The sequence below is a fragment of the Haliaeetus leucocephalus genome, unplaced genomic scaffold (genome assembly GCF_000737465.1).
Source record: "Haliaeetus leucocephalus isolate CR32 unplaced genomic scaffold, Haliaeetus_leucocephalus-4.0 Scaffold200, whole genome shotgun sequence".
NCBI classification, from domain to species: domain Eukaryota; kingdom Metazoa; phylum Chordata; class Aves; order Accipitriformes; family Accipitridae; genus Haliaeetus; species Haliaeetus leucocephalus.
Genome location: NW_010972636.1, coordinates 784,201 through 811,584, shown reverse-complemented (window position 1 = coordinate 811,584; position 27,384 = coordinate 784,201). Strand labels below are relative to the sequence as shown.

At 52.3% G+C, this 27,384-nt stretch overlaps 2 protein-coding genes across 2 annotated transcripts in view; both read right to left on the bottom strand.

The window, feature by feature from the left end:
* Positions 1-17,993, bottom strand: part of LSP1 (lymphocyte-specific protein 1) — a 50,485-nt gene extending 32,492 nt beyond the window's left edge. The window contains exon 1 of the mRNA XM_010566005.1: positions 17,855-17,993. Coding sequence (XP_010564307.1) covers positions 17,855-17,934 — 80 coding nt within the window. The 5' untranslated portion in view covers positions 17,935-17,993. The remainder of the gene's footprint in view (positions 1-17,854) is intronic.
* Positions 17,994-18,767: 774 nt separating this feature from the next.
* TNNI2 (troponin I type 2 (skeletal, fast)) lies at positions 18,768-24,566 on the bottom strand. Its single transcript, XM_010566004.1, has 8 exons — positions 24,530-24,566; positions 22,767-22,796; positions 22,578-22,584; positions 20,579-20,620; positions 20,158-20,286; positions 19,661-19,750; positions 19,348-19,524; positions 18,768-19,040 (listed from the first exon to the last, which is right to left on the bottom strand). Exons 2-8 carry the CDS (start codon positions 22,772-22,774, stop codon positions 18,942-18,944), a joined length of 552 nt encoding a protein of 183 aa, XP_010564306.1. The 5' UTR covers positions 22,775-22,796; positions 24,530-24,566; the 3' UTR covers positions 18,768-18,941.
* Positions 24,567-27,384: the final 2,818 nt, after the last annotated feature.

The following is a 27,384-nucleotide window of genomic DNA, read 5'->3' as shown; positions in this document are numbered from 1 at the left end:
GGCTTGCAAAATATGATGACATTGCTCCTGGGCATGCCCCACCAGCACCAGGCGATCAGTCTAGCCCAAAGGGCTCTCAAGGCCGCTCCTCCCCACCAGCAGCATCTGGTCATCTCTCTCTTCCCATCCACCCTCCACTTGTGGGGGTCACAAAGATGCCCATCAGCTCGGCCCTGGCAGTGGGATGCAGAGGGACAAAAAAAAAAAAAAGCCCGCTAATAAAAACATCAAAATAGGGAGGATTCCGGAAGAGGAGCACCATGGTGGGTAAGCCCTGCAGGGACGATAGACTCCTCCTGAAATGTTGAGGCAGCATTGCAAAGAATTGCAAATTCATCATGAATTGCACTGATGAAGGCACTGTGTCCCCCACCAACCCCATGCCACCATCCCTCCCTCCTCTCCCCACGCAGCAGCTCTGCTACTGGCTCATTTCTGCACGTTCATTTTTCCTGTCTCCCCCTAAAGAGCTGCCCCACTTCTTCACGGGAAGCTTTCCTCCCTCCCCATACCTATCCACAAACCAGGGAGGTGGAGTAAAGAGATGCTGCAATAACCCCCGGAGGCAGCAGCTACCTCCCAGGCAACAAACCATGCCCAGACCATGTCCTGGCATCAAACACCTCCCAAAAAATTGTTCTCCCCCTTTGAAGCACCATCCAGCCCTTCCAAACACTTCAAGCTCCTTGTTCCCAGCTTCAGCGCTCAGGAGGTCAAGACAGAAATATTGGAGTAGCATCCTCCCTGCTGAGACACATCCTGGCGAGCTCCAGGAAACATCACATGCAGGCTGAAAGGAAGGCATCCCGCAGAGGTGGGCAAAGCCCCCGCATCCCTATCAAACTAAATATTATACTCAAGACATACACCAAAATTCAAGGAATTCAGGGAATTTTAAAGCTACCCCTAACACTGGCGGACTCTGAGCATCACCAGGGCATTGCTCAACAACGCAGCAGCGCGTTGCAGGGAGAAAGAAGGGGCCATGCAGCTGCCTTGCCAGCACCAGGACCACGAGTGCTGGCATCGGCTGGAGGCAGAAAGTGTCTCATCATGTATGGCAGGCCAAAACACAGGGGCATGCAAGCATGATTTCAGATCTCACAGTTTGTCTTGCCATGTTAATGACTCCACAGAAGATAAAGACACAAAAGTCCCATCCTACAGAGGAAATAATTAGGTTTATCACCCGATCTAATTTTCTGACTCATTTTCTTCCCCTGAGCTTTTTCATCCTCAAGATTCAGTCCCCCCTCCCCACAGCATTATTTGCACTTCAGACTCTATGGCATTGCAAAGACATGTAATTATAGACACTCGTTTATTTGTTGCCTGTGCAGCAGCCATGTTTGGAGCCCCTCTTCTGGGCCAGGTCCCCCATTGTGCTAGGAAGCATACAAGCAGTGTGCAAGAAAACTATCCTCCCCCCCTCCCCAAGAACAGATCACAGCTCACTTCCTAATGACACCCGAGATTCACCCACATGCTGGATAAAAACCAAACCAGCCGAGATGAGGACGGTAGTGCCTTGAACACACACCCATCTGTACGCACTCTTCACCCCACAGCTGCACACCCCAGCCAGCCACCGACAGCCCAGCTATGGGGGTGCAACTGCAGCAAGCCACCGCAGCGCTTAGTGGGAGCGGTGTCAACCAAGAGGCCCAATAATCCAGTTTCGAGGAGCGGCACAGCTGATATACAGAGAGGCTGATTTGTAGGTTAATTAAACAGCCATATTCTTTTGTGAAACACTCGAGGCTCGATAAATAGAGGGAGAGTAAAATTCCAGCAGGAGCAGATAACAAACTGAATGAATCAACATGACAGGCACTGGATCCCTATCTTATTTATAGGAATTCATTAGAAGGATAAGGAAAAATAGAACGTGATAACAAGATAAAGAACTCACATTTGGAGAGGACTTTAAAAAATACAAAGTCTTGCAGGCATGTGAGGGATCACGGCTGTTTACGTGCTACAAAGGGAGAAATATTTCCCTAGGGATATCCCAATAGAGAGACTATGCCTCAGGAGGGGAGTGCCTGGGCACACAGGGCAAAGGAGGGGAGGTAGATAACCCTGCAATTGCCCATTCTTCCCCATGCCTTTCCCAGGTAATTACTCAGCCACTCATGCTCTGTGTCGCAAGCATAACCCTGGGCTCTTTTCAGCCTCCAACCTTTCAGATGCAAATGGCACGCTCCTGCCTGCACCTTCCGCAAAGCCAGTGAGGAACAAGGAGCGGCAATTTTTCCAACCCACCTCCAGGCTGGGAAGAGGTGAAGGATGTTTCCCAGAGTGCTGACTCGGCGCTTCAGCCTGCTGTGCCTCCAACATGGCCTACTGCTCTCCAGCACAGCAACCCACCCTGAAGCACAGCGTGCGCTAAGCCTGTCAGCACGGTCGGTGGAAAAGCCATTTCTTGCAAATTTGGCTCCTGGGACTGATGTTTGGGTGATCAGAGCCAGGCGCTCCTGCTCTGCACGTAGGCATAGGCCACTTTGAAATACTGGGGTTTTGTCTCGAGCACAAGGCTGGATGCTTAAGCATTGGGACTCAGCTCTTCAACCCAAAATCCACAAGACTTTTACACTGGTTTCAGCTCAGGATCCCTTAACCCAGCTGTAGGACAGCCTGGCAAGCAGCTCCTTTGGCCGAGCAATGCTCAGAGAAGGTAATTCTCTGGTTATCCCTGCTGATGCTCTGCAGCAGGAGCGGCCAGGTAAACCCTGGCATCACACCAAAATCCCTGGTGCTCGTGAATATGGCTCTGAGCAGCCCTTTTCACTCTTGTGCTCCAGGTCACTGATGCACTCGGGCACATTGGAAAAGCCTAGGACCTATGCAGTGTAACTGCTCTGCCTGCAGTCACCTTGGGACAGATAAAAGCAGAGCACAGCAATCTCGACAGCAATATATCTTCAAGCCAGGAGCCTCAAGCCATTCACTGACTGAAGGAGCTTGTGCCTGCACCTGAGGTAGCAGGGCTTGCAGAGCCAGCCCTATGGCTGGGCTTAGGAGGGAAACGGCTCTGGGAGAAAATACAACTACAAAAAAGGCTGGGCTGTGCATGGAGCAGATCCTGCCTATTCTCCTGTCGACTCCTGTGAGCATTAGTGGGGTTATTTGGGTGTAAACCATAGATGAAATCCCTCACACATCTTCACACCCCACCTCCCTCCTCATCTGTAAGCAGGACCGGAAAACACAGCCACAAAGCCAAACCTCGGCCAGATTAAACGTAATAACCCCACTCAGAACAAATGTCATCCCAGAGTTCCTCTGGTAAAAGCCCCTATGAGTCTCTGGAGCACCAAAAGTCCCTTATCCACAGCAGGAGGAACTTGGAGACACCATTAAGGACAGGAAAACACCCCTGGCTTGGGCTGCGCCAAGCACAGCTCTTCAGACACCCCTTTTCTGTGTATGAGGCACATGTGCTTCCCCCCCCCTCCATGTGCCACCCTGCAAAATAAGTTGCTGCCCAGCTGTGAGCAGGTGATTCCCACCCCAGTTCATTTGCCTGGCCCTCCTCAGTACCAGCTGGCTCCAAATCTGAACCCATCCCTGCCTGCTGCCCACCCACGCAGAAGTTTCCATAGCCCTCGCAAAGCCCCTGACCAAGCCCTGTTCTGAAACAGGGATGTGTAACCGAGATCCCAGTCGTTCTAGGCTGAGACCAGAGAAAGAGCGCAATGGGCCAAACAGGAGATGAAGAGAGAGAGCTCCTCCTGCCCGCTTTCTACCCCAGGGGCCTGTGCAACCAGTGGGAGCTTTTCTGCCGACTCCCCTGGGTCCAGAACGGGCCCCAGGAAAAGGCGGGAGGGACTGGATGGCTGTAGGAGCTAGTTTCCCTTCCAAGGCCAGAAACTTACTTGAGAGGTGAGGATTAGAGGCTGCATTACCAGCCAGGGAAATCCCAGATTGAATTGAAAACGCCTGTCCAAATAACCCCCACCTTGACATCTTCCACCTCCCAGCTGGAGACCAGCAGGCACCGGCGAGCACAAGGGAGCCAAGAGGTGCCTGAGATGCAGGATGTGAGTCCAGCACCGCCTAATTCCACCTCTCACCCCTCCAGCTGCTCAATCAAATATAAAGAGGCAAGGAGTGCCTCTCTTCTGCCCAGAGCCGTCAGCGTGGCACAACACCATCAGCCAGAGGAGGATCCCAGAGACCCACAGAGGAAAGCAGCTTTTCCAGCCCCCAGGGAAGAGCAGAGTGACCGCATGGAAGGGAATCCCAGCACCAGCAGACAATGTAACCGTCCTCCCCGGCTCAGCCCCGGCTGACAAAAGGGAATAAACCTAACTGAACCATCCACCTCCCTGCCCTGGCAATTATATTCCCAGAGAAAGGTTCAAAGCACTATGGCGATTAATTAAATCAAAAGAGCAATGTCAGCTTGCAGTCCTGGGAGGATCTGGCCCTTTCTAGATCTCTGAATTGAAAATGCACATCACAGCATGCACAACGTACATTTCCTACGAGAAAAAAAAAATCCTTTTTCTAGGCAGAAGCCTTCAGCGCTCAGGGGATACAAAAAGACACACACTGAGACATCCCTTGCACAGAGAGGGAGGGGGGAAATTAGCCGGCTCAGGTGAGTGTCACAGTACAGTTGTGCTCAGTTATTTCAGTTGTGTGCTCCTGGAAAAGCCATCAGTAAGTTCAAATCTGCTTTTCTCATATCGCTTTGGGGAAGGAGCGGGGGTATCTATTTTCCTTCCTTCCAACGCATCGCGTCTGCCGGAGACCCGGGCTCGAGGAAGAAATTCGGCTGGTTTAAAGGGACGGGAAGATGGTCGATCCGGAATTCGTTCCCTTTCTTCCCCCCCTCCCACCCCGGTACCCCCCACCCGCAGGCAGCAGCCAGCCGGAGAGCCGGGTTCCCCCGCGGGCAGGTGGGCTCTCACCTGATGAGGTTCTGCAGGCCCTGCTTACTGGAATTCCTCCTCAGGATCGCGCTGGTCATGGTGGCCGCGGCTGAGTCGCGGGCAGGGTCCCGCCCGCCGCCCCCTTCCCCGGCACCGCAGGCAGTGCCCGCCCGTCCGCCCGCTCCCGCGTCCCCCCCTTCTCCGCCTTCAGGAAGTTCTGCAGCTGGTTTCCTTTTGTTTCTGCTAGCCCCCCTTCCCGGCTCCACACCCCCGGCTTGCCTCCTCCACCTCTACCTCCTCCTCCTCCTCCTCCCCCTCCGCCTCGTGGAGGTGTCACGGGAGAAGCTCCCGGCGCGCAGCCGGCGGCGGGTCCCGCAGCACAAAGCCCGGCGCTCCCCACCGAGGGGGGCTTCTCCCTCGCCCTCCTCTGCTTTAACTCGCTTCTCTCCCTCCTTCATCTTCTCCAGCCCCCTCCTCCTTCCCTTCTTCAATCCCCCCCTTTTTTTTTCCCCTCCACCTTTACCGCTGCTTTCCCGATTACACAAAGCAACTTGGGAGCAGAAATCCAGGTTAGCAACTTGCGCTCGGTGGGCTGTAAATCACTCCTGGTCCGTTCACAGCAGAAGTCTTCCACGAAGGACTCACCTCCAAACGGTCCCCGAACGCCCGGAGGCAAACCAAGACCCAGATTAATGCGAGAGGGGCTTTGTGCTGGGAAGCGCTGCACCGGAGAAAAATGTTCTCCTGGGACGGACATAGCGGCTGGATTTTGGGGGAAGCTACTGGCAGGCAAGCAGCACGCACCCTGCTTCTGCTCTCAAACCTCCCCCTCACCTGCTCAATTGACCAGCTCTCCCGTGCCTCAGTTTCCCCAGCCACCAAAATGGGCAAGAGCAAAAAAAAATGCGGCTTGCCTCCATGAAACGCTGATATTTCAGGAGATTAAAGGGCATGAGTGGTTGATGAAGGACTAACAACATTGCCACCTGCTAAAACAAAATGCCCATCTGCCGTGCATTCAGAGGATTGCTCTTCATGCTACCTCATCATGGGAGCAGTCCTGGAAAACAACAGCCTTTTTTCCCCTAACCTTCATCTCCTGGTCCACATGTGCTTTTTGGGGGTGGGGGTGGGAAGATTTTCTGCTATGCCAAACCAACAGGTGCCTGGACTTGCACCTAGCAAGTTCCACCCCACGTTATACTTGCACGTCATGGTGCTCACGGCATGGCCTGCCTGTGTTCCCCTGTGGTAAGTGAGAATTTTTCTCTGGCCGTCTCCAAGATGGGAGCAGTTATGGTGACACCACCCTGCTCAGACCCTCACCTTCCTTCTGCTTTCAGTCCCTCTCATCTCATTTACACATTTCCTTTCAATCACTTCTGCAGAAGGGTTTCTTGCCACCTGGTAAGCTGAAATGGGGAAGTTATCCACGAAATACACCCAGAAATCTCAATAAAAAGGAAGTGTATTAAAGCCAGATCAGAAGGAAGTGCTTGCTCTCCTTCCCACTGTCTCTTCATTTCAAAACAGTTTATTTTTTTCTGCAGGTATTTACTAAGCAGCCCCTAAGTGATCAGGAACAACAAAAACCACTAAGCACCGACATTGCTGCTGGCTTCACTCTGTGGGCCGCTCAGATGCTGTCACACTGCATTTTTTTCTTTCTAAATTGGGTGAGAAGATGCAAGAGATCCACCACAAAAGTTCTCTGTTGCTGAAGAGAGCCTGTCCCAGCCCTGCAAGTGCTTACAGGAGTAATTAGGTTTAAGCATGTGAACACTCCTATTGACTTCACCGCAATTGCCCACAGAGTTGAAATGAAGTATGCACCTACAGGGTTTTCTTTTTGGAGAGAATCGGCCCAAACCTGCCAGTGACTCCTATGGTCTGATCCAGCCAAGGGTGCAAGACGGAGGATCCCTGGCAGACAGAGACGTAGCTAGCAGCCATGGGCCAGCAACAACTGGGGGCTGGATGAAATCACAGCAGCACTCTTGTTTCAGGCAGAGATGCCAGGCAATTTGCAGGGAGCTGAGGAGGGGTGAGGAGGAATGCAGCTGCTGTCACCAGGAGAAGGCAGGAGCTTGCTGGGTGCGGGGAAGGGAAGAGGCAATGGCACGCCACTTCTTACCAGAGGCGAAATCCTCCGTGTAAATGGGTAGAGGCGAAAGCTGTTGATTCTCCCAGCAAGAGAGCCTTGCCTCCACACCCAGGTTTGTCTCCTGGAGGATGCCAGCGTGAGCTCCTCATCTTGCAAGCACTTGGCAGACTTCCACCCCAAGCCCAGGACTGACTGCCTCTCAAAGATGGGGGCCTTCAATGAACAGGGCTGACAAAAACCACACTTGGATGATGAAATCCAGGACCAGAGAGAGGTCATGACATTAGCTCTTACTGGTCTAAGGTGCTAAGATCATTTGGAAACACCAGAAGTGAAGCAGTGAGAAAAGGGGTCCCTACATTGCAACAGGCAGCAGGCTGAGCTCTGCATTGCTCTTGGGGAGAGAAATTCGTGGTACCGAACTCCGCCTGGAAAATCCTCCTGCCTTCACAAGGTGGCTGTGCTACTCGACCTCTGGGGAAGGTTTCCTGCCCTTCTCCCTGGCTTTCATCTTTGAGAAAGACATCAGATATGGCAAGAAAACTCATCCTTCCTCCAGCATCAGCAGGGTCCTGCAGGACCACAGGGAGAGAAGAGCAGAGCAGGACCCTCTTTCTAAACTCAGAGCTTGCAAGAAGGGAGGCAACTGCGCACTGACGCATGGACAGAGTCACTATCCCCTGTATCCGTGGGGCAGGGAGCATTTAAACCCACTGTTCAAAAGCACAAAGGCTGGGCCTAAGGGACCACAGAGAAAGAGCGGTGCAGGAGAAATCCCACATCATCACCCTGCAGAACAGAGGCTCCTTCTGTCCCCTCTTTTCCCTCGCTTGCTGCCAAGCCCAGGTGCATCAGTCTGAGTCACACCATGTATCCAAGAACAGTAAGGTCACATCAGTCCCACAGCTGCTCGTATCCTTTCACAGAAACAAACCTCCTGGTCCCACCAGGAAGCGGGTAGGAGTACAGCAGACACGGGAAAAAAAACAAAGAATTAATTCATCTGTTACGTTTTGGCACAGTTTAAGCTAGGAGAACCACCATAAATCTCTGCAGCGAAACCATACCCCGCTACAGGAGCAGGGATGCCTGGAGCACCCAGAAACATGCTGCAGGGCACCAGAGAGCTTCCCAGAGCTCTTCCCAGCAGCAGGGGAAGCAGAGAAGGTGAGACGCCGGGAGGGAGCCAGTCTGTCTCCATCGCTGCGGGAAGGAGGGCGGGAGTCCCAGAGAGATAGGGCCGCACCAGTTCCTGTTAATTACACAATCACTCTGCTATGTAGGACTAGTTGCAAAATCAGTTGGAGGCTAACACATGGTCTAGGAAAAAAAAGAAATAAAAAGAAAAAGACTCTTGTCCTGCTAGCAAAGAAATGCAGCCCAATTTTCTCTGATATTGCTGGGATGCAGAGCACTGTCAGCATAAGCCCCAATGTACAGTTGCTTTGAGGGCCACTCCTTTACAGGCACCATCAGCTGCCAGCATGGTTTCCAGAGGTCCATGCTTGCGTGTCAGTGGTGGGATCCCACCCAGAGAAGATGTTCTCACAGAAACAGCCTCACCTCTTCAGCAAGAACTAAGCAGCCCTGTCTCAGCCAGAGACCCTGCACTTCCACCAGCAGCCCCCCAGGACGATGGAGTAGATGAGGTCTCTCTTGTTTTGCCTTTTAAGCGGTGCATCCTTCCCTCTGCCATCCCAAACCTCTCTCCCTATCCCGACACCTCCCCAACCTCTCTTCACCATGCACATGCAACCCCCACTTTGAAGCTAGCCTGGCAGACATCAGCACTTGCCTAGCCCCCTGGGAGCCCCAGCTCAGTGAAAGGGGCACACCAGTTGGTACGTCAGCTGTGTGGATGGTGTGGTTTACACATTAGCCTGATGGATAGGGTTTGCTCATCTCACCTTCAGCCCTAATTCCCAGTTAGCTCAGTCCAGCGTGCTCTGCCAGCACTCACTTTTGGGCAGCCAAATACAGAGGCCAAAACAGGCAGCCAGAGATAATCCCAAGGAAACAGGGTGTCTAGCAGCCAAAAGCAGCACGTTGTCTCCTTCACACCAGAACAGCTCGTTACAAACTCCAAAAGTGTGCTGTCAGGAGGGCAGGGCATCTCATCTGTGCAATAAGCTCAGGGTGCAGGGGAAGGAGTCCAGTCCCAATGATGCTCCCCAGCAAGCCTTCCTCTGCCCTGGCCATGAGTCAGGAGGGGACATTCTCAAGCGAACGCGTGACCCCATGGGTGTTCAGGGAGGGGGTGCCGTAGGCGGGAGCTGTCTTGGCTCAGAGCTTTTGCCTGGCCCACACGTTCAGAGGAGCACCATGAAGAACATGTATAATTGTGGGCTGGGTCCAAAGAGTCAACAAACAACGTGTCATACTAAGTCTGAATACTTGGCTTGGGATCAATAATGACTTTTTTCCTATGACACCCAAAGAGGCAGAAATGAGAGGGAGAGGAAGCCGGGTCTAGAAGGAACATCCCTCTTCCTCTACCTCACCCTCGCAGAGAATGGAGGAGTCACTCTCCCTGTGGGGCATTTCATGGGTACATCCATAAACCTAAAATCCCAAGAGTTTGCTTCATCTGCCAGTGAGAGGGGAAGACACAAGCTTACAAGCCCTGTAAGAGAAGATGGTTTTGCTCCAGGGGTGATACAAATAGGGACAAAGGATGAGGGGACCAAGGGAGAAGGAGCTAAAAGGAACATCTGAAAGCTGGATTTAAAAAGGGGGGAGGAGGGAAGCAAAGAGAGATGGTATAAGCATTAACCAGGCAGCCCAGTGTGGTTAAAAGAGATCAGAGCCTCTGATGCGCTAGGTGCTGTGCAAACAGGGAGAGATAACCACTGCAGTGAGCTACCATCCAGGTTTTACAGACCAGGGCCAAGGCCAACTGACTCAGCCAAGCCCTGGAGGAGCGCAGCTGGTCCAGCACATCGAGCCAGCATGGTTACGGCAGCGTGTACCATATCTATATATTAGGTTAAATCAACAAAGCCATTGGGAAAGAGACAGGAAGACAAAACAATGGCTGCAGATAAGACACTCCCAGCCCACGCAGGAGGGTCATTACAGGACAAGAGGAGAACTATTGGCCCGGAGGAGACCAGCTCCACCTTTTTGGGATGCCTCAGCACCGCAGGGCCAAGAAGCAGGACAAAGGACTCCAGCCGGGATGAATAAGCCATAGGCAACTACTGCCAAGAGGTTGTCCCCCCCACCAGCAGACACTGTAGGAAATGTCTAAAAAAGGCCTTCTTACAGCATCACATTGCCTTGTCTCTAATCTGCTCACCAAAGTTTGGAAAGCCGCTGAATGAATTTGAACTTTGGATGTCCATTTAAAATAGATGGAGTGGTCTTTGCTTTGGCTACATGGATTAGATGGACACTGCACAGCTGAAGATGCCTTCAGACATCTCCTATGTTTAGTGTAAGAGGGGCGCAACCTGTAATAGAGGCACCACCTTCTTTCACCAAGTGGCACCTGTCTGATGTGTTCAAGCATCACCCAAAGCCAAGCAACACATTTTGTTGCTAGGCTTGTAGGATAGTACCACTGCAGGAGTACAGCCCTGTGCCCAAGCCATCCTGCTCAGCTGACCAGCACAGCACAGCTTTCAAGAAGTGAAATACAGCTTCTGCCCGATATAAACTTATTAGCTCATCTGCAGCTGGCTCGAGGCTCTGATGTAGCACCGATTGTGCAACACAAGCAGTTTTAGCAACCATTAATCCCTGCCTCACACTGCTGGGCTGGTTACTCCAGCTGGGGTCAGGGTAGACTAATGGATAAGAAGGAACCCCCAAGCATCACCTGACAGTTCCTGCTTCCAAGCCATACCCTCACTTCAAGCTGCACCTTGTCCTGGGGAAAGGCATGTAGTCTCAGCTTGCCAGTATCCACCCATGCCTCCCTTACCGAGCTGGGCAAAAGATGGGAGCTGTCATGAAAGGGCAGGCAAAAGTACCATCATGTATCCAAAAAGCTTGAAGACCAACACGTGCCTCCATCAAGGCAGAGGATAGTCATTAATGCTCTGAAGTGAGGCCCAACGAAAAGATAAGATGAGCCTTTCTGCACAAGGCTGTATGCAGGAAGATGGCAACTGGAGTAGAGAAGTAGCAGAAGAGACAAATGCCACCCGAAGGAAGGAGAAGCCCCACCGGAGCAGGGGTGCACAGCCTGTATATCACATTCGTCTGTCCTTCAAGACAGCTCAGACACACTGCTGTCAGCTCTTGTTACGTGAAGCTAAGACACAACTGCAAGGAGGCACTTATTTTAAGAGGAAATAATTATTGCCAACAATTTTACTGGGGGAGAACTTTGCCCCTCCCAAGCAGCTGGCAGTCATGATTGTTTGGGGTCTGTCAATAGTTCAGAGTTTGTCAATGCTAATGGCTCCAGAGCAAGCTTTCACTGGAAGAAAACTGCTTTTGCAGCAGAAAAGCACATGCATGTACGAGCACAGAACAAGAGATCATATTTTCCAAACTGTCTGGCAAGGGCTTGATAAAAGGCATTGCACATACTGTCTATTTAGCTGCAGCAAGCAACAGATACCTAGAGCTGGGAGAGAGCCTTCTCAGTAATGCAGAATTAATCCCTAGCAAAGGATCTATTTTCAAAATGAGCATGTAGGCGAAAGAACCAAAGACCTCCAACTGATGCAAAGTGGCACAGCTTTATGGCAGACAGTGGGATGGTGCTGATGTACACTAGCAAAAGCATTTGGGCCTACATGCCTGTGCAATAACAAGAGAAATCCAAATAAACTGAGCTCCAAATAAACCGAGTCTTGCACATCTCAGATCCATTGCTCCCAGGTGGCTCCAAGTTTTTAAACCACTGGGTGCAAGTCATCAGTCAAGCTAATAATAGAAGCCCACTGACTGCCTTTCCATTCATTAATAAATCCGCCTGGGTTTGCTTCTGTATTTTCCTCTTTACCCATGTATTCCCTGGACAGTTATCAGACACACCCGGCTGGTATGAACCACCACTGCTCCTCTGAGACAGGGTGAACCCAAGTAGTTCCTGGGTTTAACACTCACCCCATATGGCTCAAGATGGAGCTCTTGGCATCAGCTCTGCTTGCCAGCCCCAGCAGCCCATCCCAGGAGTGACTTGTTTAAAGCAGCAATTAACAGAAGCTATTTCATCCTGCCTTGCTGCAAATTCTCCTGCAGAGGATGGGGGCTGCCAGCCTCCCTGCTCAGGCATTGCACGAGCAGCGGTGGAGCCCCCAGAAAGCCGCTGCAGACCTGCCCGTGAGAAAGACAACTCTGAGTGCCGAAACCTGGGATTAAGACACTCCAGCGGCTGCCTCACACATCTGGTGTGTGTTAGGACGGATACACTGGCAAGGAAAACACACACAGGCTCCAAGCGGGGCTGGTTAACCCATTCATGACTGAGCCTCTGTGGAGCACCCGGAAAGCCTGAGGACTGCAAGATATCTGGCCAAGCCTTGGGAGAGCTCAGCTCAAACCTCAGCAGTAGCCTGTGCTTCCTAGGTGACATTGGGAAATCAGGGAGCAATTCAGGTGCCTAAACATAGGTGTCAAGTGCCACTGAGGATGTCTTGGGTTATCTAAGACACCTGCCAAGGCCTGACAGATGTCACATGGGTCCAATAAGAAACCACTTCTTCTGGGTACCCAGCCCACAGTGGGCAAGCCCTACAGTTAGGGCATCTCTTCCCCTTCCTAAACATCTCAACCTCAGCAGTCTGGCCTTGCAGTAGACATAACCTGTCCTCTTTGCCCTGAGGCAGTAGGCCACTGGGATAGCCACAGAACAACCACCATGGTGACACCCTGACCTTGGTTGGGCACTGTAGGTTCTGCTCTAGTACCGATCACACTGCAGTCATGCCATGCAGGACAGCTGCCTTCCCAGCATGCACAGCAGCTCCTAGGACAGATTTTTGACCCATACACCAGATGACCATGATCCAGAACACAACGTGGGTAGACACCCCTGAGTCCCTATCACACAAGTACACTCCTGTGTCTTCCTTTCATTAATGTAAAACCTCAAGGTTTCTCCTTGTGAAGGGCTTGAGGAGAACAGGACCACCCCATGAGAGCCAATTTCCCATGCATTCGGCTTCAAAGGATGCCAAAGCACCTCCTCAGTGAGCCCAAAGACTCAGCCTGATGAGGAGCTTGTTGGACTCATATTAAGGGAACAGGAACTGCAGATATGGAAGGTCAGAGCTGCTGTGCAAGCTGGGTGTTGCCTTGGGCAGAGCAGAGCCCTTCCTCGCCTGCGCTGGGCGAGCAGGCACTGTCATTCCCAGGCAGGTTCGCATAGCCGGACTGTACTGGGAGGGCTACACATGGAGGATGAAGTGAGAGCAGCAAATCCTCATGGCATTTTCTCTGAGCCCCTGAAGATCACAGCAGGTTGGCACTGTCAGTCGGAGCCAGATTAGAGTCCCAAGAGCCTGGCAGCCGCCAATCCCCCTGGAACCTGGGCAACAACTTTCTTCAAGCCAGGACTCTCGCCCCCTCAAAGAAAAAGCTGCTCCTAATGAAAACATGGCACCAAGAAGGCCTCGGAGCACTTCCTGGCCAGGCGGTCTGCCCGGAGGCAAGTCAGTGTCCCAACGGAGGCAGCAGCCAGGCTGGATGAGTGCCTAGCTGGGAGCAAGCCCAGCTCTGGGGAGAGCACCAAGGCAGCAAGGAGCCCGCCCAGCCGCCGCACAGACCCCAAAGCCAGGCACGTGGGTCACGGGGGTGATGGATGTGAAGAGGGGATGCAGGCAGAGCATCGGCCAGGGCCGGGTTAGCGGGGTCAGTGGGGTCAGAGCAGAGGGGCCCAGGATCCCCAGGGCATGCCAAGGTTAACCACGTCGCTGCTGCGGAGCCAGCCATGATACCTTCTATCCCTCCAGTTACTGCTAGGAAAAGGGCTTTCAGATTCTGGGAAAGGCCTGAAGCCCTCTGAAGCAGCACACCATAAAAAAAACCATGTGTCTGGGGAGGATGCCCAGACTAGGGGGGTAGAAGAAAATCCCTCTTTCCTCCCACCTTCCCAAACCAGCCCTCCACACATCTCTAGGCTGAACTCAGCTGTGGCCATGGAGCAGAAGTCCTCCTGTTTCAGCTGCAACAAACCTGGGAAAGCCTACGCAGCTTAGCCCATGTGGGCAGCACAGCTGCAAACAGACCCTGAGCTGTCCCAAGGTGAGGACCCCACCCCCCATCCCAAAGTGCCATCGTATCCCCTGACAGCAGCTCTTCATTGGGGACGTTTCCACCTTGGGGGATGCCTGGCTGCTCCATGGAAGTGGTAAAACCCTGCCATGCCCCAAAACTCTGCCTGGACATCTCCGCTTTCCTCATTGCTGCAGATTTATTGGTGCTGTCTGACAAATCAGGCCAAGCAGAGCTCACCCCTTCATTGGGTGCAGCCAGAGGATGCCTGGGCCCCCACAGCCAGAGGGGTTGGGTACCATGGGGTACAGGCTGGGCTGTGCCTCTGCCCCCCTTTCTCCAGAGGAGCAGGAGCCCCAGCACCACCCCCTACCCCAGCAATGCTGGTCTGGCAAAACCTCCTCCTACCAGCCCCCAGGATGCTTCCTGGGACAGCCAGCCCACCCTTCCCCACAGCCAGGTCTCTCCAAAGTCCAGGAGCAAGGGATTCCCCCAAGCTTCAGAGCCAGACTTCACCCCAAGAGTTTTAAAACAGCCAGCCCTCCAGTCTTCTGCGGTTTAAAAAAAGTTAAATTCAAATAAAGGCTGCTGGGCGATCCCCTATTTTAACACACACACACCTCCAAACCCATAGCTTTACATTGCAAAATAAGCTGAGGCAAGGCAAGGCAAGTCAGGCTTTTTTTTTTTTTTTTAAACCCAAGGAGAAAGGGGCAGTGAAGGCACCTGATACCTCCCTATAATTAGAGACAGTTCTTTATCCCTGATGCCACTGCCAGAGCACCTATATCCAATTTGGAAACACTAAAGTATTGCCCAGCTTCATTAAATTATCCATCTGGCCCTCCCCTGTTCATTTCCCTACTATTTTTCCAGTTTAATGAGCCCAGCTGGGTCAAACTGTGACCACTTACTCCTGAGCAGGGATCAGACATCCCTCCATCCCTCCCCCAAGGAATCTGGTGCACCAAGGGGTCCAAAGACTCTCCACATATCAGTTTTCCCAGGCAACCTCCTTCCAGCCACGGGTATACTTAGCAACAGCAGTCATCCTAGTAAGGACCCTTGAGACTCCTCTAAGGATCTGGAGAATTCAAGACAGCTGGGAATAGACAAGGCAAAGAAAAGCCTGGGGCTTGCTAGCACAGCAGAGCCTCTTCCCAGGCAGTGACCATACATGGGCTGCCAAGGGCTCCCTGCAGCTCATGGGGTGGGAAACCCCAGAAGGAAGAAGACAGGGGAATTTGGGAGAAGCCAATCTCTCATCTCAGACCCCATAGACAAGAGAAACCTGCCTGATGAGCTGTGCTGCCACTCAGGTGAGAATATCCTGCAGAGCACAGCCCAAGCTGTAGGGATGGGCACAGCCATGGGTGTAGCAGCTAAGGTCAAGGGCTACCCCATGCCTCCAGAGCTTTATGGAGACTGCTCTGAGTAACAGACCCAATACATAGCAGGTTATCTAGCCCTGGTGCAAGGCAGGCTTCTCCCACATCTCAGGCTCCCAACCTCTTGCTGTCAAGGCAGGAGGGTTGGCTCCTTCATCCTGCATTATGGTGTCCCATCAGGGCAGGACAACCCAAGCAGCCACCTCTCCAGAGCAACCCACGGCTTCTCACTTCTTTTCACATCAGGCTTACACAGCAGTAGTTTCCTATGTAGCAATTCCAGTTCATGGAAGAGAGCATAACACCAGTTTGGTTTAGGTGGTGTTACGCTGGTGTCAGCAAGACTTTGCCAGCATATCCCCATTTGTATGGGGAAACAGAATAAGCTATGTCCAAATTAGGATTCCTAGGACATTTTCTAATATGAGCGCCTCTTCTATATACACTGGGCACAGCTAAATAGATAAGATTCATTGTTTAAGCAAACCCAGCACCTTTTTTCTCTCCATATCGCCTAACTGTGCATTTACACCAGGGAGTGTTGGGATCTACTCTCCTGGCAGCTCCATCACAAGACTCACTGCTCCCACCTCCAGCATGCTTTAAGCTGTCTTAGGAGCACTGTCCTGACTCCATCCATACACAGGTCAGCTTGAAAAGAGCTTTGTCCTCAAGGAGAGGAGATAAGAGAGCTGAGCTAGCCACAGGGTGAGAAAAGGTAGCCCCAAACAACAAGTGAATGCTTCCTTCCTCCATTTTGGGAGTGGAAATCACCAGAGCCTAGCAAGCGTTTAAATAGCGCGAGTAAAAGCAGGAGAAGTTTAGAGTTGCACATGAAACTATTACACAAATTGAGAGGAAAAGTAATTCTCCCTATTTTAAAAACAAAAAGGAAGTTATTTTTGCTCGCTACTTTTGCCATCAAGTTCCATATTTCATTAAAATTCTAAAATGCAGCTAGGGAGGAAGGGATGTGCCACCCTGCCACCAGTATTCACATACACACTTTTTAAACATGTTTCGAAAGGCTGCAAGATTTGGAGTGCTACAGAACAGACCCCTCCAGACAGCCTCTTATTTAGCTGAAACTCTAGCAGGAAACAGAGAAGGGAACAAGCTGACCCTGCCCCACCAGCAGCCTCTGCTGCTGGCCCTGGCTGTGCTGGCATACCTGCGCCTGCTGCTGCACAATTGCCTTGGGCCGCCCCCAGCATCTGCTCCTTGCTTCTGCAAGGTGAGCTGAGCCTGTGGCAGAGGCACAGCCAGGCTGGAGCTATGCTGGGAATTGCATAGATCACGCTGAGAAACCCCCGTGCTCCCCCAGCAGCCAAGGCTTCCCCATCGTTTCAGCAGAGAATCATGCATGGAGCCTCCCAGCACCTTTTGAAGCTTCCAGTCAAGTCCTCAGCCAAGGCTAATTGCTGTCAGGTGTCAGCCAAAACACTTACTGCAACCATTAGTGACAGGAGATGACACACCTTTCTCCTCTCACTGTCACTGAAGGGGGTTTTTCCTCCATCAACATTAACTGCACTGGCTTTCAGAAGCCTTGGGGAGAAATGCTAATGTTAGCTTTGAAGCTGGTGGCAAAAAATCAGGCAACCCCCCAACTCCCTGGATGCTCAGCCTGAATCCAGTCCAAATCTGAGTACTTCTGGGTGATATACCTCAGCTGAGCTTATCTCTGTCTGCCTCCATCACAGGCAGATGTGGTCTCCGCTACTGATCTGTCTTCTTTTAACCCCCATGGAAACCTTACTGCATTGGAGCGAACAGACTCCAAACTTTACAATCTCTGCTGATAAAGCAACAAAGCAGAGCGGAGGCACAGGAAGATGTATCACCTTACAGCAACTAGCCTGAAACATTGCTAGGTTAATTTGGTTAGAGACATAGGGGACAGCAAGAAATCAGATGTGCCCAGCATTTCCTGCAAGGAAAGCAAGCAGCTGATCCCCACCCACTGGTCTGAAAGATGGGGCTGATTTCAGCTGTGGAGCAGGTCCAGGTCACCAGACCCCTCGTTGAGCTTGCCCACTGCTGGATCTGCTGTTCCCCACTTGATCAACCCCCTCCCAAGGGCTTTGAAGTTCAAAGGAGATGAGACCTTTAGGAAGCCTAAGTCTCTCCCTAGCTGTGGAGCTTGTCAAAAGCCGGCCAGAGCATCTGACCCATTTCAGCCTCATGGGTCATCATCATTTTGGCTGTGCATCCTCCTTTCCCACCATCACCCCCCCCCATTTCCTAGCCTCCCAGTTTCCCGGGACTGGAAGGCAGCTGTGGTGTTGGGGTACCGGGTCCCCAGGCCTCACCTCTCACTCTCCCCAGGTGATTCATCTCCCACTTGGTTCACACCTTCCGCACCATTCTGGCACCCCTCCGAGTCCGACATCTTCTCCCCCGGTGGCACGGCAGCCCGGCGGACAGCTCTGGTGCGAGGGTGCTGCCACTGTTTTGCTTTTCCTGTGCTCAGCAGAAGTGAGCTGTGCCGGAAACTTCATGGGCTGAGGGTTTGGGGGGATGGGAGAGGGGCAGATGGAAGGCAAATTTTGGGGGGTTTTTTTGGTTTTTTTAAAACTGTTGGGACTATTTTAATGCTTTGCCTCTGCCGGCAGCTTGAAATCAGGAAGTGCTGGGCTAACCCAAAGGGAAAGCCGGGGGCATGGACACCCCCCGATGGCAAGGAGAGGAGTGACCTGCTGCTCCCTCAGCTTTGGGGACAGCCAGCATCTCTAAACCGCAGCATGCTACAGTGCACCAGTACCAGGATGCTGCCACAGAGGCTGCCGAGCTTGTCCCGACTTTGCATCTCTCAAAGCCCGCTGGAGCTGAAGAGGCCGCTTCTACCCTGCGGCCATCACCCCTCACCTCCCTTCCCACCTCGGCTCCTACCCCACGGCTTCCTGCTGTTGCCACCATGGGTGGAGGTTCTGCAACACCTCCTGGGGCTTAGCCTCTTATCTTTTTGTCTCTTCGCCACTGGTGAAGGACATGGCCAGGAACTGGTGGTACAGCCTGGCAGGAGGATGCCAGCAGAGCACGGTGGCACGGCCTCAGCCTTTTCTCCCCGCAACAAGGGCAATGAGCATCGCCAGCTTTGGAGGGGACCAACATCAGAGAGGTCCCCCATCCCCACAGCACAGCCCCTGCCAAAGCCTCCCGTCCCCACCAGGATCCCCAAGGCGGGGGCAGACCCTGCTGGCACCATGGCATGGGTCGGAGTCTGGCCCCCCAGGCAGGCAACACCCGCCTCTCCTGCCAAAGCTTTATTTACACTGCTGCTGCCAGGATGCAGCTCTTCGCAAAACCAGAGAAAAACAGCACTCGGTCAGTGCCCTTGAGCCCAGGGGGAAGGTGAGGACAGGAGAGAGCGGAGGGTGGGTGTGGAGAGGCAGGTGCTTAAGACTCGCCAGCCTCGAACATCTTCTTCCTGCCCTCCATGCCGGACTTCTCCTCAATGTTCTTCCTCCAGTCACCAACATCACGGAGGTCCTTCTCCTGGGGGAGGGATGGGCGCATGGGTGAGAGCGGTGCCCCCCGGGGTGAGAACCCACCCAGGCAGGGCCATGTCCACCCATGGAAAACTTCATGTCAGCTAGAGGAACCCAATCCCACCCACGCTGTACATCTTTTTGGGCTGTACCCTCCTTTTTCAACATCATGGGTTCCGGAGGAGAAAATATTGAGCAGGAAGAATATTACAGAGAAAGGCTAACGCTCAACCCTGTCTATCACACAGGGACGCATGAGTCCCAAAAAACAGGGGCCAACTCCTGCATGGGCATGGAGGAGAGGGAAGGAGTACCTTCTCGGTGTCCTCCTTCTTGACTTGCTTCAGGTTGGCTCGGAGGTCCATGCAGACCTTGTGCTTGGAGCCCAGCAGGGCCCGCAGCATCGCATCAGCGGACATGCGCACCCTGCGCAGGGGCGGCCTCTTGAACTTGCCCCGCAGGTCAAAGAGCTTCTGGCTCAAGTCTTCCAGCTGCAGGGGGATTAAATGAGGGAGAACAGAGAGAGAGAGCAAGGCATGGATTTTGTGAGATGGACCCAAGTGGTGTGGGGAGGCAGGAAGGATGGGTTGGAGACTCCCCTGAAGGATGGCTCTGGGGAAAACTCACCTCCTTGTTAGTCTTCTGTAGCTTCACTTCTGTGTCATACCTCTCCTCATCCACTGACTCTATCTTGGCATGAAGCTTTTTGCACAGCTCCTGGGAGGAAAAGCAGAGAGGGATGTTGACTGCTAGGACCCACACATGTGGTTCCTCTCTCCTGACCACTCTGGCTCTGAAAGACCTCAGTCCAGAAGACTAGATGGGGTCAAGACCAGATGGCAAAGAATGGCTTGCAGGCCACCTCCTAGTCTCCATGCTACTGGCTTCATGCAAGTGCTGCCTCAACACATCATTAGAAACGCAGCTTTCCTGCCAGCCAGACCCCTGCTTTTTGCAGAGAGACTCCAGCTGCTTCTCAAGCCAGTTCCACATCCAGCCAGCTCCAGGGCACCCACAGGCGAGAAGGGGGTCAAGATGGGAAAGCCATTCAAGATCCACCAGGCTGACTGATGGAGCCAAATCCTTTCTGCTCTGGCACAGTGAAGGGTTAAAGAAATCTTTACCTGAAGTTCCTGCATGGATCCTGGGAGTGACAGAGGAGGGCAATGCTCTGCCAGGTAGTTTTGCTTTTCCACTTCTTTAGCAGCTGCTTCTCTTTCTATTTCAGTGGCAGCAAGCTGGAGCATAGCACTCTGGAAGGCAGCAGGAGGATGGTCAACACTGGGTAGAGGCAAGGGAGGAGGGCAGGGGGGTTGGGAAGGGAGGGAGAGCTCTGATGGAGAGGCAGCTTGGGGAGCTCCCCATCAATACCAGCATCTCCAACCAAAGGATACTGGGGGGGGACCCAGTAAGGAGCAGGGTGAGCGGCCCCAACATTGTGCATCATGGTCTCTTCCAGAAGGGAGACTGCTGAGAACTGTCTGGCCCAGGATGGGAGATGGGATGGCCGGGACACCCTCGCCCAGCCCCAGCAGTGCCACATACCTTCAGGTGCTGCCGACGGGCAGTGGCTGCCCTCCTTTTTTTCTGCAGGTGGGAGGAATGAGAGAAAAGCAGGTTACCAAGTGTCCCTTCCCCTTTCTGTCCCCTTCCCCCATGCAGCCCTGCCAGTCCACTGAGGACCTGCAGCCCTGGCAGGGATCTGGCTCCAGCCGGGACGGACAGCTTGACACACAGTTGGTCCCCAAACCAGTGGCACTCAAAGAAGAGGCTCCCTGCTGAACCCAGCTTTGCCAGCCTCAGGTAGCTAAAACCTACAAAGTGCCTCAGGAAAAGATAATGAGGGTGACAAACTTGAAGATAAGCATATAAAATATAACTTCAAACTTGGCCTCTTGGGACTTTTAGTGTTTTCTCTAATTTCCTCTTCACTCAGACCTGTGTTTTGCTTTGCACTCAAGCTAACAGCAGTGATGCCCCTGGGCACGCGGGAGCTGTGGGATGTCTTTCTGAGTGGTCCTTGGCACACCTGGTGAGAAGGACAGACAGGCAGGTGAAAACATGAAGGCTGCATAATGTCTTGGAGCTGAAAAGACCCACTGCAAGTGACACTGAAGGGGGTTCATCACAGCTGGAGGACAGACACGACTACAGGGTCTACAGGCCTGGAGGCTAGTCTGGCCAGGAGAGGTGGAGGGCCATGAGGCTGTGGCTGCAACACACAAGCCAGCTCCCTCTTCCCTGGGATGCCAGGTGAGAAATAATATGGGGAGCCTGGAAGACCAAGCCTGCCCTTCTGTACCCATGATGCACTGGAACAGCAGCAACAGGTCTCCTATTTATAAAAGAAGCCACAACTTTGATGTGCTGCTGCATTGCACCTGTTTCCTTAGCATTTTGCCCAGACGACCAAGCAAGGCTGAGTGTGTCTGGGGCAGGGGAAATGCACCCTGACATCTGATATGCCGTGGTGGGGGAGTAGAAAGCAGCATTTGGGTGTGAGTCTGTGCTGCATAGAGGAGGAAGTGGATAAGGATCTGCAGAGCAAAATGTAACAAAATCTGACAGGTTTTGCCTATGCAAATGGTGCTAAAGCCCTCCTGACAGGACTGGAGGGCTCTACAGAGAAAAGGCATCCAGCTCAGAGATGCGGTGCACCATTAACCGGCAGGATTTTACTTATATGAATCCAGGCCATGACAGAGCATATAGCCCTTGAGCGCTGTTAGCCCAGGGCTTATTCTCCACCTGAAAACTGGTACCTTAGCAAAGAGGGCCCTCCCAGCCTTTTCTAGGGGCACTGGGTTTGATGGGGAATAAAAGCACCTGTTGGACATCAGCACCATACTGTGGAGTTTCTATGTGTCCCTGAAACCCTCTTTTCTCTCAGTGAGGACAAGCTCGAGCTTGTGGTCTTTTGGACATATGGGAAGATGCCAAGCAGAGATGAAGGATGGAGCACCTTGCAAAGAGATGTAGAGTGACAAAGCCACGCACAACCCTCCCACACCTTCCCCTGCCTTTCCCCAGCTACCCCCAAGCTGCAAGCCCAGCCCTGCTCCAGCTGTGCCAGAAGCCAGGGAAAAGTTGCTAAGGATGCAACCTCCACCCTGTTCACACTCCCCTAGATCCAGGTCTCCCCTGGATCGCCTTCGAGAAGCGATTTGGCAGTGCTTGGTGGGCAGAAAATGAGGGGCTACGTGTGGGGAGGGAGACGATGCTAGGCCAAGGGCTGGGTGGAGGGGGGGATAGAGGAGAGGCGGCTCCGCACCACCGCCTTCCCAGCACCATCTTGTGGCCTGCTGGGGAAGCAGGAAAGGAGGGAAAAACCGTCTAACTCCAAACCAGGAGGCAGAAAAGACCTTCAAACGGGATTTTTCTTCTCCTTCCCATCTTTACCAGGAGGAGTCAGCAAGAAAGCCTTGCCAAGAACCATTCTTCCACCCTCCCCACCCAGCAGCTGCTTTTCCTAAGGAGGAACAGTGAAGTCAGGATTGAAGCCACAAGGATCGCTATAGGAAAAACCCCAGCAAGACACACTTACCTCTTCACTGTTCAGGAAGAGCAGATGGACAAGGAAGGGAAGGAAGAGAAAGGGGAAAGAGGAAAAAAAGGCAGTTAGCATCTGAACTGGAAACAAGCAGAGGAATCTTAACAAGCGCAAAAAGTTGGGGGATGAACAAAAGTTTTTAAATGCCAACAACATATTAGAGACCGAAAAATGGGAACTTACTCAGACATCTTGCTTTAGATGGTTGTGAGCCTGCAATGAAAACCAAGAAAAAAGGTTCACAATTATTCATGCTGATGGTGACTTTCTCGGGTTTAAAAACAAAGCAAGATTCCTCTAGAAAAAAAAAAAAAAAAAAGAGGAACAGGTTTGCTCTTATTTCCCAACTTCTCCAAATTTTCATCACATAGGGAACTAGGCTGCAGTTTGTGGATGAGAGCCAAACACATGCCTACTCACAGCCACACAAACCTCAGCACTGGGGGACTTCTGGACCAGACCAAATGGCACTGGGCCAGAAAAAGAGAAATTTGCAACAGTAATTCCTGCAGGTATGTCTCTTGTTTGACCCCCAGGAAACCATTTTATGCAACGAAGAAGAGGAAGAAGCTATTTTCAGTTTACTGCTTCACTTTGCCATGCCGTCTCGCCCCACTTCATGAACAAGAAATACCCCAAACCCTGCGGAGGGTTGCCAGTGACCCCAGGTGACAAGGAAGGACTTCAGAGGAGGATGCTGCCAGTATATGCACCCATTGTATGGGGCAGCGGAGTGTGTTGCAACAACCTCAGCACAGATGACGTAGAACGGGGTTGAAAGTTGTCGTTGAGTTGGTAAAGGCATAAAGAATTTCCTCAGATGATTCCTTGCATTTCCTTTAAGTGGAAATTTTACAGGTACAATGCAGAGTATTAGGGAATTATTGCTGTAAATTATTTCCCTGTAAATAGAATTTTACTTTTCTAGCAGAGCAATATCTCCTGCTTGTATCTCCTAATAGAAGGATGCAGGAGTGTCAGCTGAGCCCAAACTAAGCTAGTCCTTTGCAGAGCAGGCAAGCCCCCAAATCACAGCCATCTGCAGACCTGGGAGGCTCTGTCAGGAGGTGAAGTGTTAATGGGGGCTTATGCCCGAGGGAGGAGGCACAGCTTGCAGGGCCAAGGAAACTTTATCCTGGAAAATGTGCAGGCCCATCACATTACTTTAGGGAGGAGGGAGGAAAAGTGCTTCTAAAAATGGTCAGGGAGCTGCAGAAGGAGCTGCAGCTGTCTTCTCGGACAGCAGCCTTTCCCCGGTGCCAGCCCCCGTGACTCAGGGAGGTCGGGGCGATGCAAAGCAAAAGCCACCGCAGGTGGCTGGGCTACAGCTGAGGGATGGGGCGGCTGAGGAATGCCAGCTATTTTTACTTATATCCCTGCCCCGCGCGTGCACGCACCCACTTCGGCGACAGCGATGCCGAGAAAGTGAGGGGACAACACCAGGCTGCAGCTTGCTGCCTGTAACATGGGCTTTAAATCACCTGTTCTAGGGGGGGACATGGTAAATTTGGATGTCAGTCCCTGTCTGAGGGTGTTTTTGGGGAGGAAGGCACTGCAAAGACCGGGTTGGAAGCTGGAGAAAGGGGTGCAAGTAGGTAGCCTTGCCAAGTTACCGCGAGCCCCGTGTTCTATGGCCCTAGGAAGGTCAGCATTAGGCAGCCTGCAGCTCCCTTGCCACTCAAGCTGCAGAGCAGAACCAACTAAGGGAGGGGAAGGCATGAAACCAAAGAGAAAGAAGGTCACTGGAAAAGTCAGAGGGGGACTTTCCAAGCACAGACCCTCTCCAACAGACAATGGGTAGAGAAGGTTTTATAGCATCCCCCATTTCTCCCAGCAAGTCACTCCCACCTGGTATTTATCTCCCCAAAACTCAGGTGAGTGAATCTGCTCCCCCATCACCCCGTAAGAGCAAGCTGGGTCATTAAGAGACATGCAAAATGGCTCACCCAAGTCTGGAGGAGAAAATCAGAGAGTCCCACTGGCCAGACAGGACGGACTGGAGAGCTGCAGACAGCTGACTGAATAAGGAGGTATAAAAGGGCTTCTCGGGTGGCTCAGCAGAAAATCCACCTTCTCTTTAAGGGCATGGAGACCTTCTCAGACCAATGATGTGCAAGAGTCCCTTGTGCACCTCCCTTGGCTGGGGCAGGCCAGGCAGGCAGCCCCAGGGGAGAGGGCAGCCACCGGGGATGGAGGGGTGGGGAGGGGGAGGACACCTTCTACCCGTGGGGTGGGCAAGCGGAGCAACCCCGGAGGAGCCAGGGAGGTGCTTTTCCTTGGGAGTGCCGAGGAGGGAGCCTTCCTCTCCCTCCTCCTCCCACCAACCAGCCACACTAGATATGGTTTCAAGGTTGTGGGGAGCCTGGGCTCCCTGCACACAGCCATCCACCTGCAAGGCCACTAATAAAATTTCCCTTTGGAGACAGTGTGGCTTATCCATGGACAAGGGCATGGCTCCATTAGCCTCTAATGGCTTGGGAACAGCTCTGACCTTCAAGAATGAAGAGGGGAAAAAGGCTGCACCCCACAATCTACCATTGATAGTATGTGCAAGAGCAATCCCTGAGCAAGCCACCCATCTCTAGCACGCTCTTTTAACCTCACTTACCACATGGGAAACATTTGCAGCTCCTGCCCATGTGAAATATTTCAACACAGCTAGTGTCTTTTAAAAAACAAACCTGTGGAGCTGCTGCAGGCAGCCCCAAGGTTCATTGCAGCACAGGGGCTGGGGAGAGGCAGCAGAGCATGGGGGAGCAGCCCCACACTACCAGCAAGAAAGGTAATCCCTGCCGTGGGATGACCCAGACCTATATCTCCAAAGGAGAGGCAGGTGGAAATGTAGCTGGAAATATTCACCAGCCCTGGTCACAGCACAAGTAGTGTGTGTGTTTAGGGGATCCCATGGAGACAGGAGCCCAAACAGCTCCTACCCTCCTCCACCCACCCAGACACTCCCTCCCCTTTCAGCTGGGGTTTTTTAGGCTGATTCAGACACGGGCCTGACCATATTTTCCAGGCACCTCTCAGACATCATACAGATAGTGGCAAATCCGCTGATGCAGGCTTCCTGTTTCACCACCTTCAGCATCGTGCAAGTAATGCTGCAGATGCCGGTGAAGGAAGAGCAAGTCCTTGAGACGGGGCTAGTGTCTTGCAAGGGTTTTCCCCCATAGCAGGTAGACGAGGGAGAAACCCCTAGTGTGGGCATTCAGGATTTGTCCCTCTGAAACATCAAGAGGTAGATGGTTTGGGTAGTGAACATCTTGGTATCAGTGTATGCTGGGCTGTAGATCTGAGCTACCCCCTTTGCAAATCCACCGTGAGACTCCTGAAAACACACAGCAAAGATGCAGTTCAGCAGAGGTTTTGGCTGCTTTTGCCCTCATCTGGGCTCCCATGCAATGGCTGTGGGTCAGCACCTAGTGAAAGAGCTGGGCTTGGGAAGAGCTTTAACAAGGATCAGCCCGATCCAACCCTTCTCCCCACCCACCTCCTGCACATTCATGTCCCCCAGATGGGAAGCTCTAATGAAGACAGGGGTCTTCAGCTCCAGGCAGACCTAGAAAACATGGAGGTTAAGCTCCAGCAGCCCTCAGGAGCATACCTCACTGTGGCAACTGAGGAAGACTCATTGGTAGAGGAATCACTGCATCCAGCACCCATCTCCCATCTGGACTTCAGCAAAAAAACAGACAGTTTGGCAGGAGGAATGTCTGCTTGTCCCAGCTAAAACCAGTTTCTCAGAAAATGAAAAAACAGAGACCAAAGCAAGCACATTTTCAGACAGACAGCAGCCACCCTCAACAGCCAACAGCCAAAATCACCCCATTGAGGAACATCTTAGCCGCTTCACCTCTCCACGCCAACTCCATAAGCCATGTTTGACTCTAGAGTTAAACCAACTATTTTTCTTTCCAAAGTCTCTACAGCCATTTTCTTTAGCTCCTACGGAGCTACACACATTCCAGCCACTGCTGGCCCACTGGTCCCCCAGAGAGCAGCTCAGCTCTTGGTGGAGGGATACAAACTGGTGGAGTTCTCTATTAAAAAATTCCCCACACCCAAGGAGATTCCTTCAGCCCTGTAAAATGAAGGCTCTCTGAACCTCCTGGAGTCCAGGCTTGCAGCACAGCAAAAGAAATTTGCCCTGAGTTCAAGGTCTTGGTTATCACCTTGTCATAGGGAAGTGTTGGCCTGAAATAGTTAAATAAAGCAGTTCAAAGAAAGAACTCCCATGAGCAAAATTTTGTTTTGGGTCCATCTCACAACAGATACAGATGTGTTTGTAGGATATGAAAGGAGTGGATGGTGAGGTGTGGTAATAGGGTGAGCAGAAGGTTGAGCCTCTGAATCTGCATAAGGCTTTCCCTAGAATTAACCTTGCACAGAGGTTAAGCTGTAGGGCAGCTCTCCCAGAAAAAAGAAAGAGGCCCCAGACCTAAAATGTCAGGAGGAAGAAACACAGTAAGGACCAGGAAGAAAAGAAAAACAAAACCATCCCAAAGTTAGGAGCTATGGTTAACATTAAGAAAGACAGAGGTTTCCAAGGGAAGTAGTGTAGGTGTTTGAGTGATGAATGAACAAGCTCATTGCAGAAAAACTCAAGGAAGACATAAGGAAGTTCTAGGCAGCCCTTCACAGAGGTGCTCGGCTCCGTGAATATGAAGCACGAGTGAGGATATTGCACAGGGGCCAGGAATGGATGCACCATTCACACTTGGGTACCTCTCCTATGGAGCAGATGAACTTGTTCTCTTCCCTCGGTCCCCTCCACTCATACTAGAGGAATGCATCATGG

Bases quoted from the DNA above. Each gene is read 5' to 3' on its own strand.
- TNNI2 (XM_010566004.1), bottom strand. The intron at 19,525-19,660 runs GTGAGTTTTCCC...ATCCCCCTGCAG, and splicing joins TACAGAAGACTAACAAGGAG to CTGGAAGACTTGAGCCAGAA. The intron at 19,041-19,347 runs GTACTCCTTCCC...TCCCTCCCCCAG, and splicing joins AGAAGGAGGACACCGAGAAG to GAGAAGGACCTCCGTGATGT.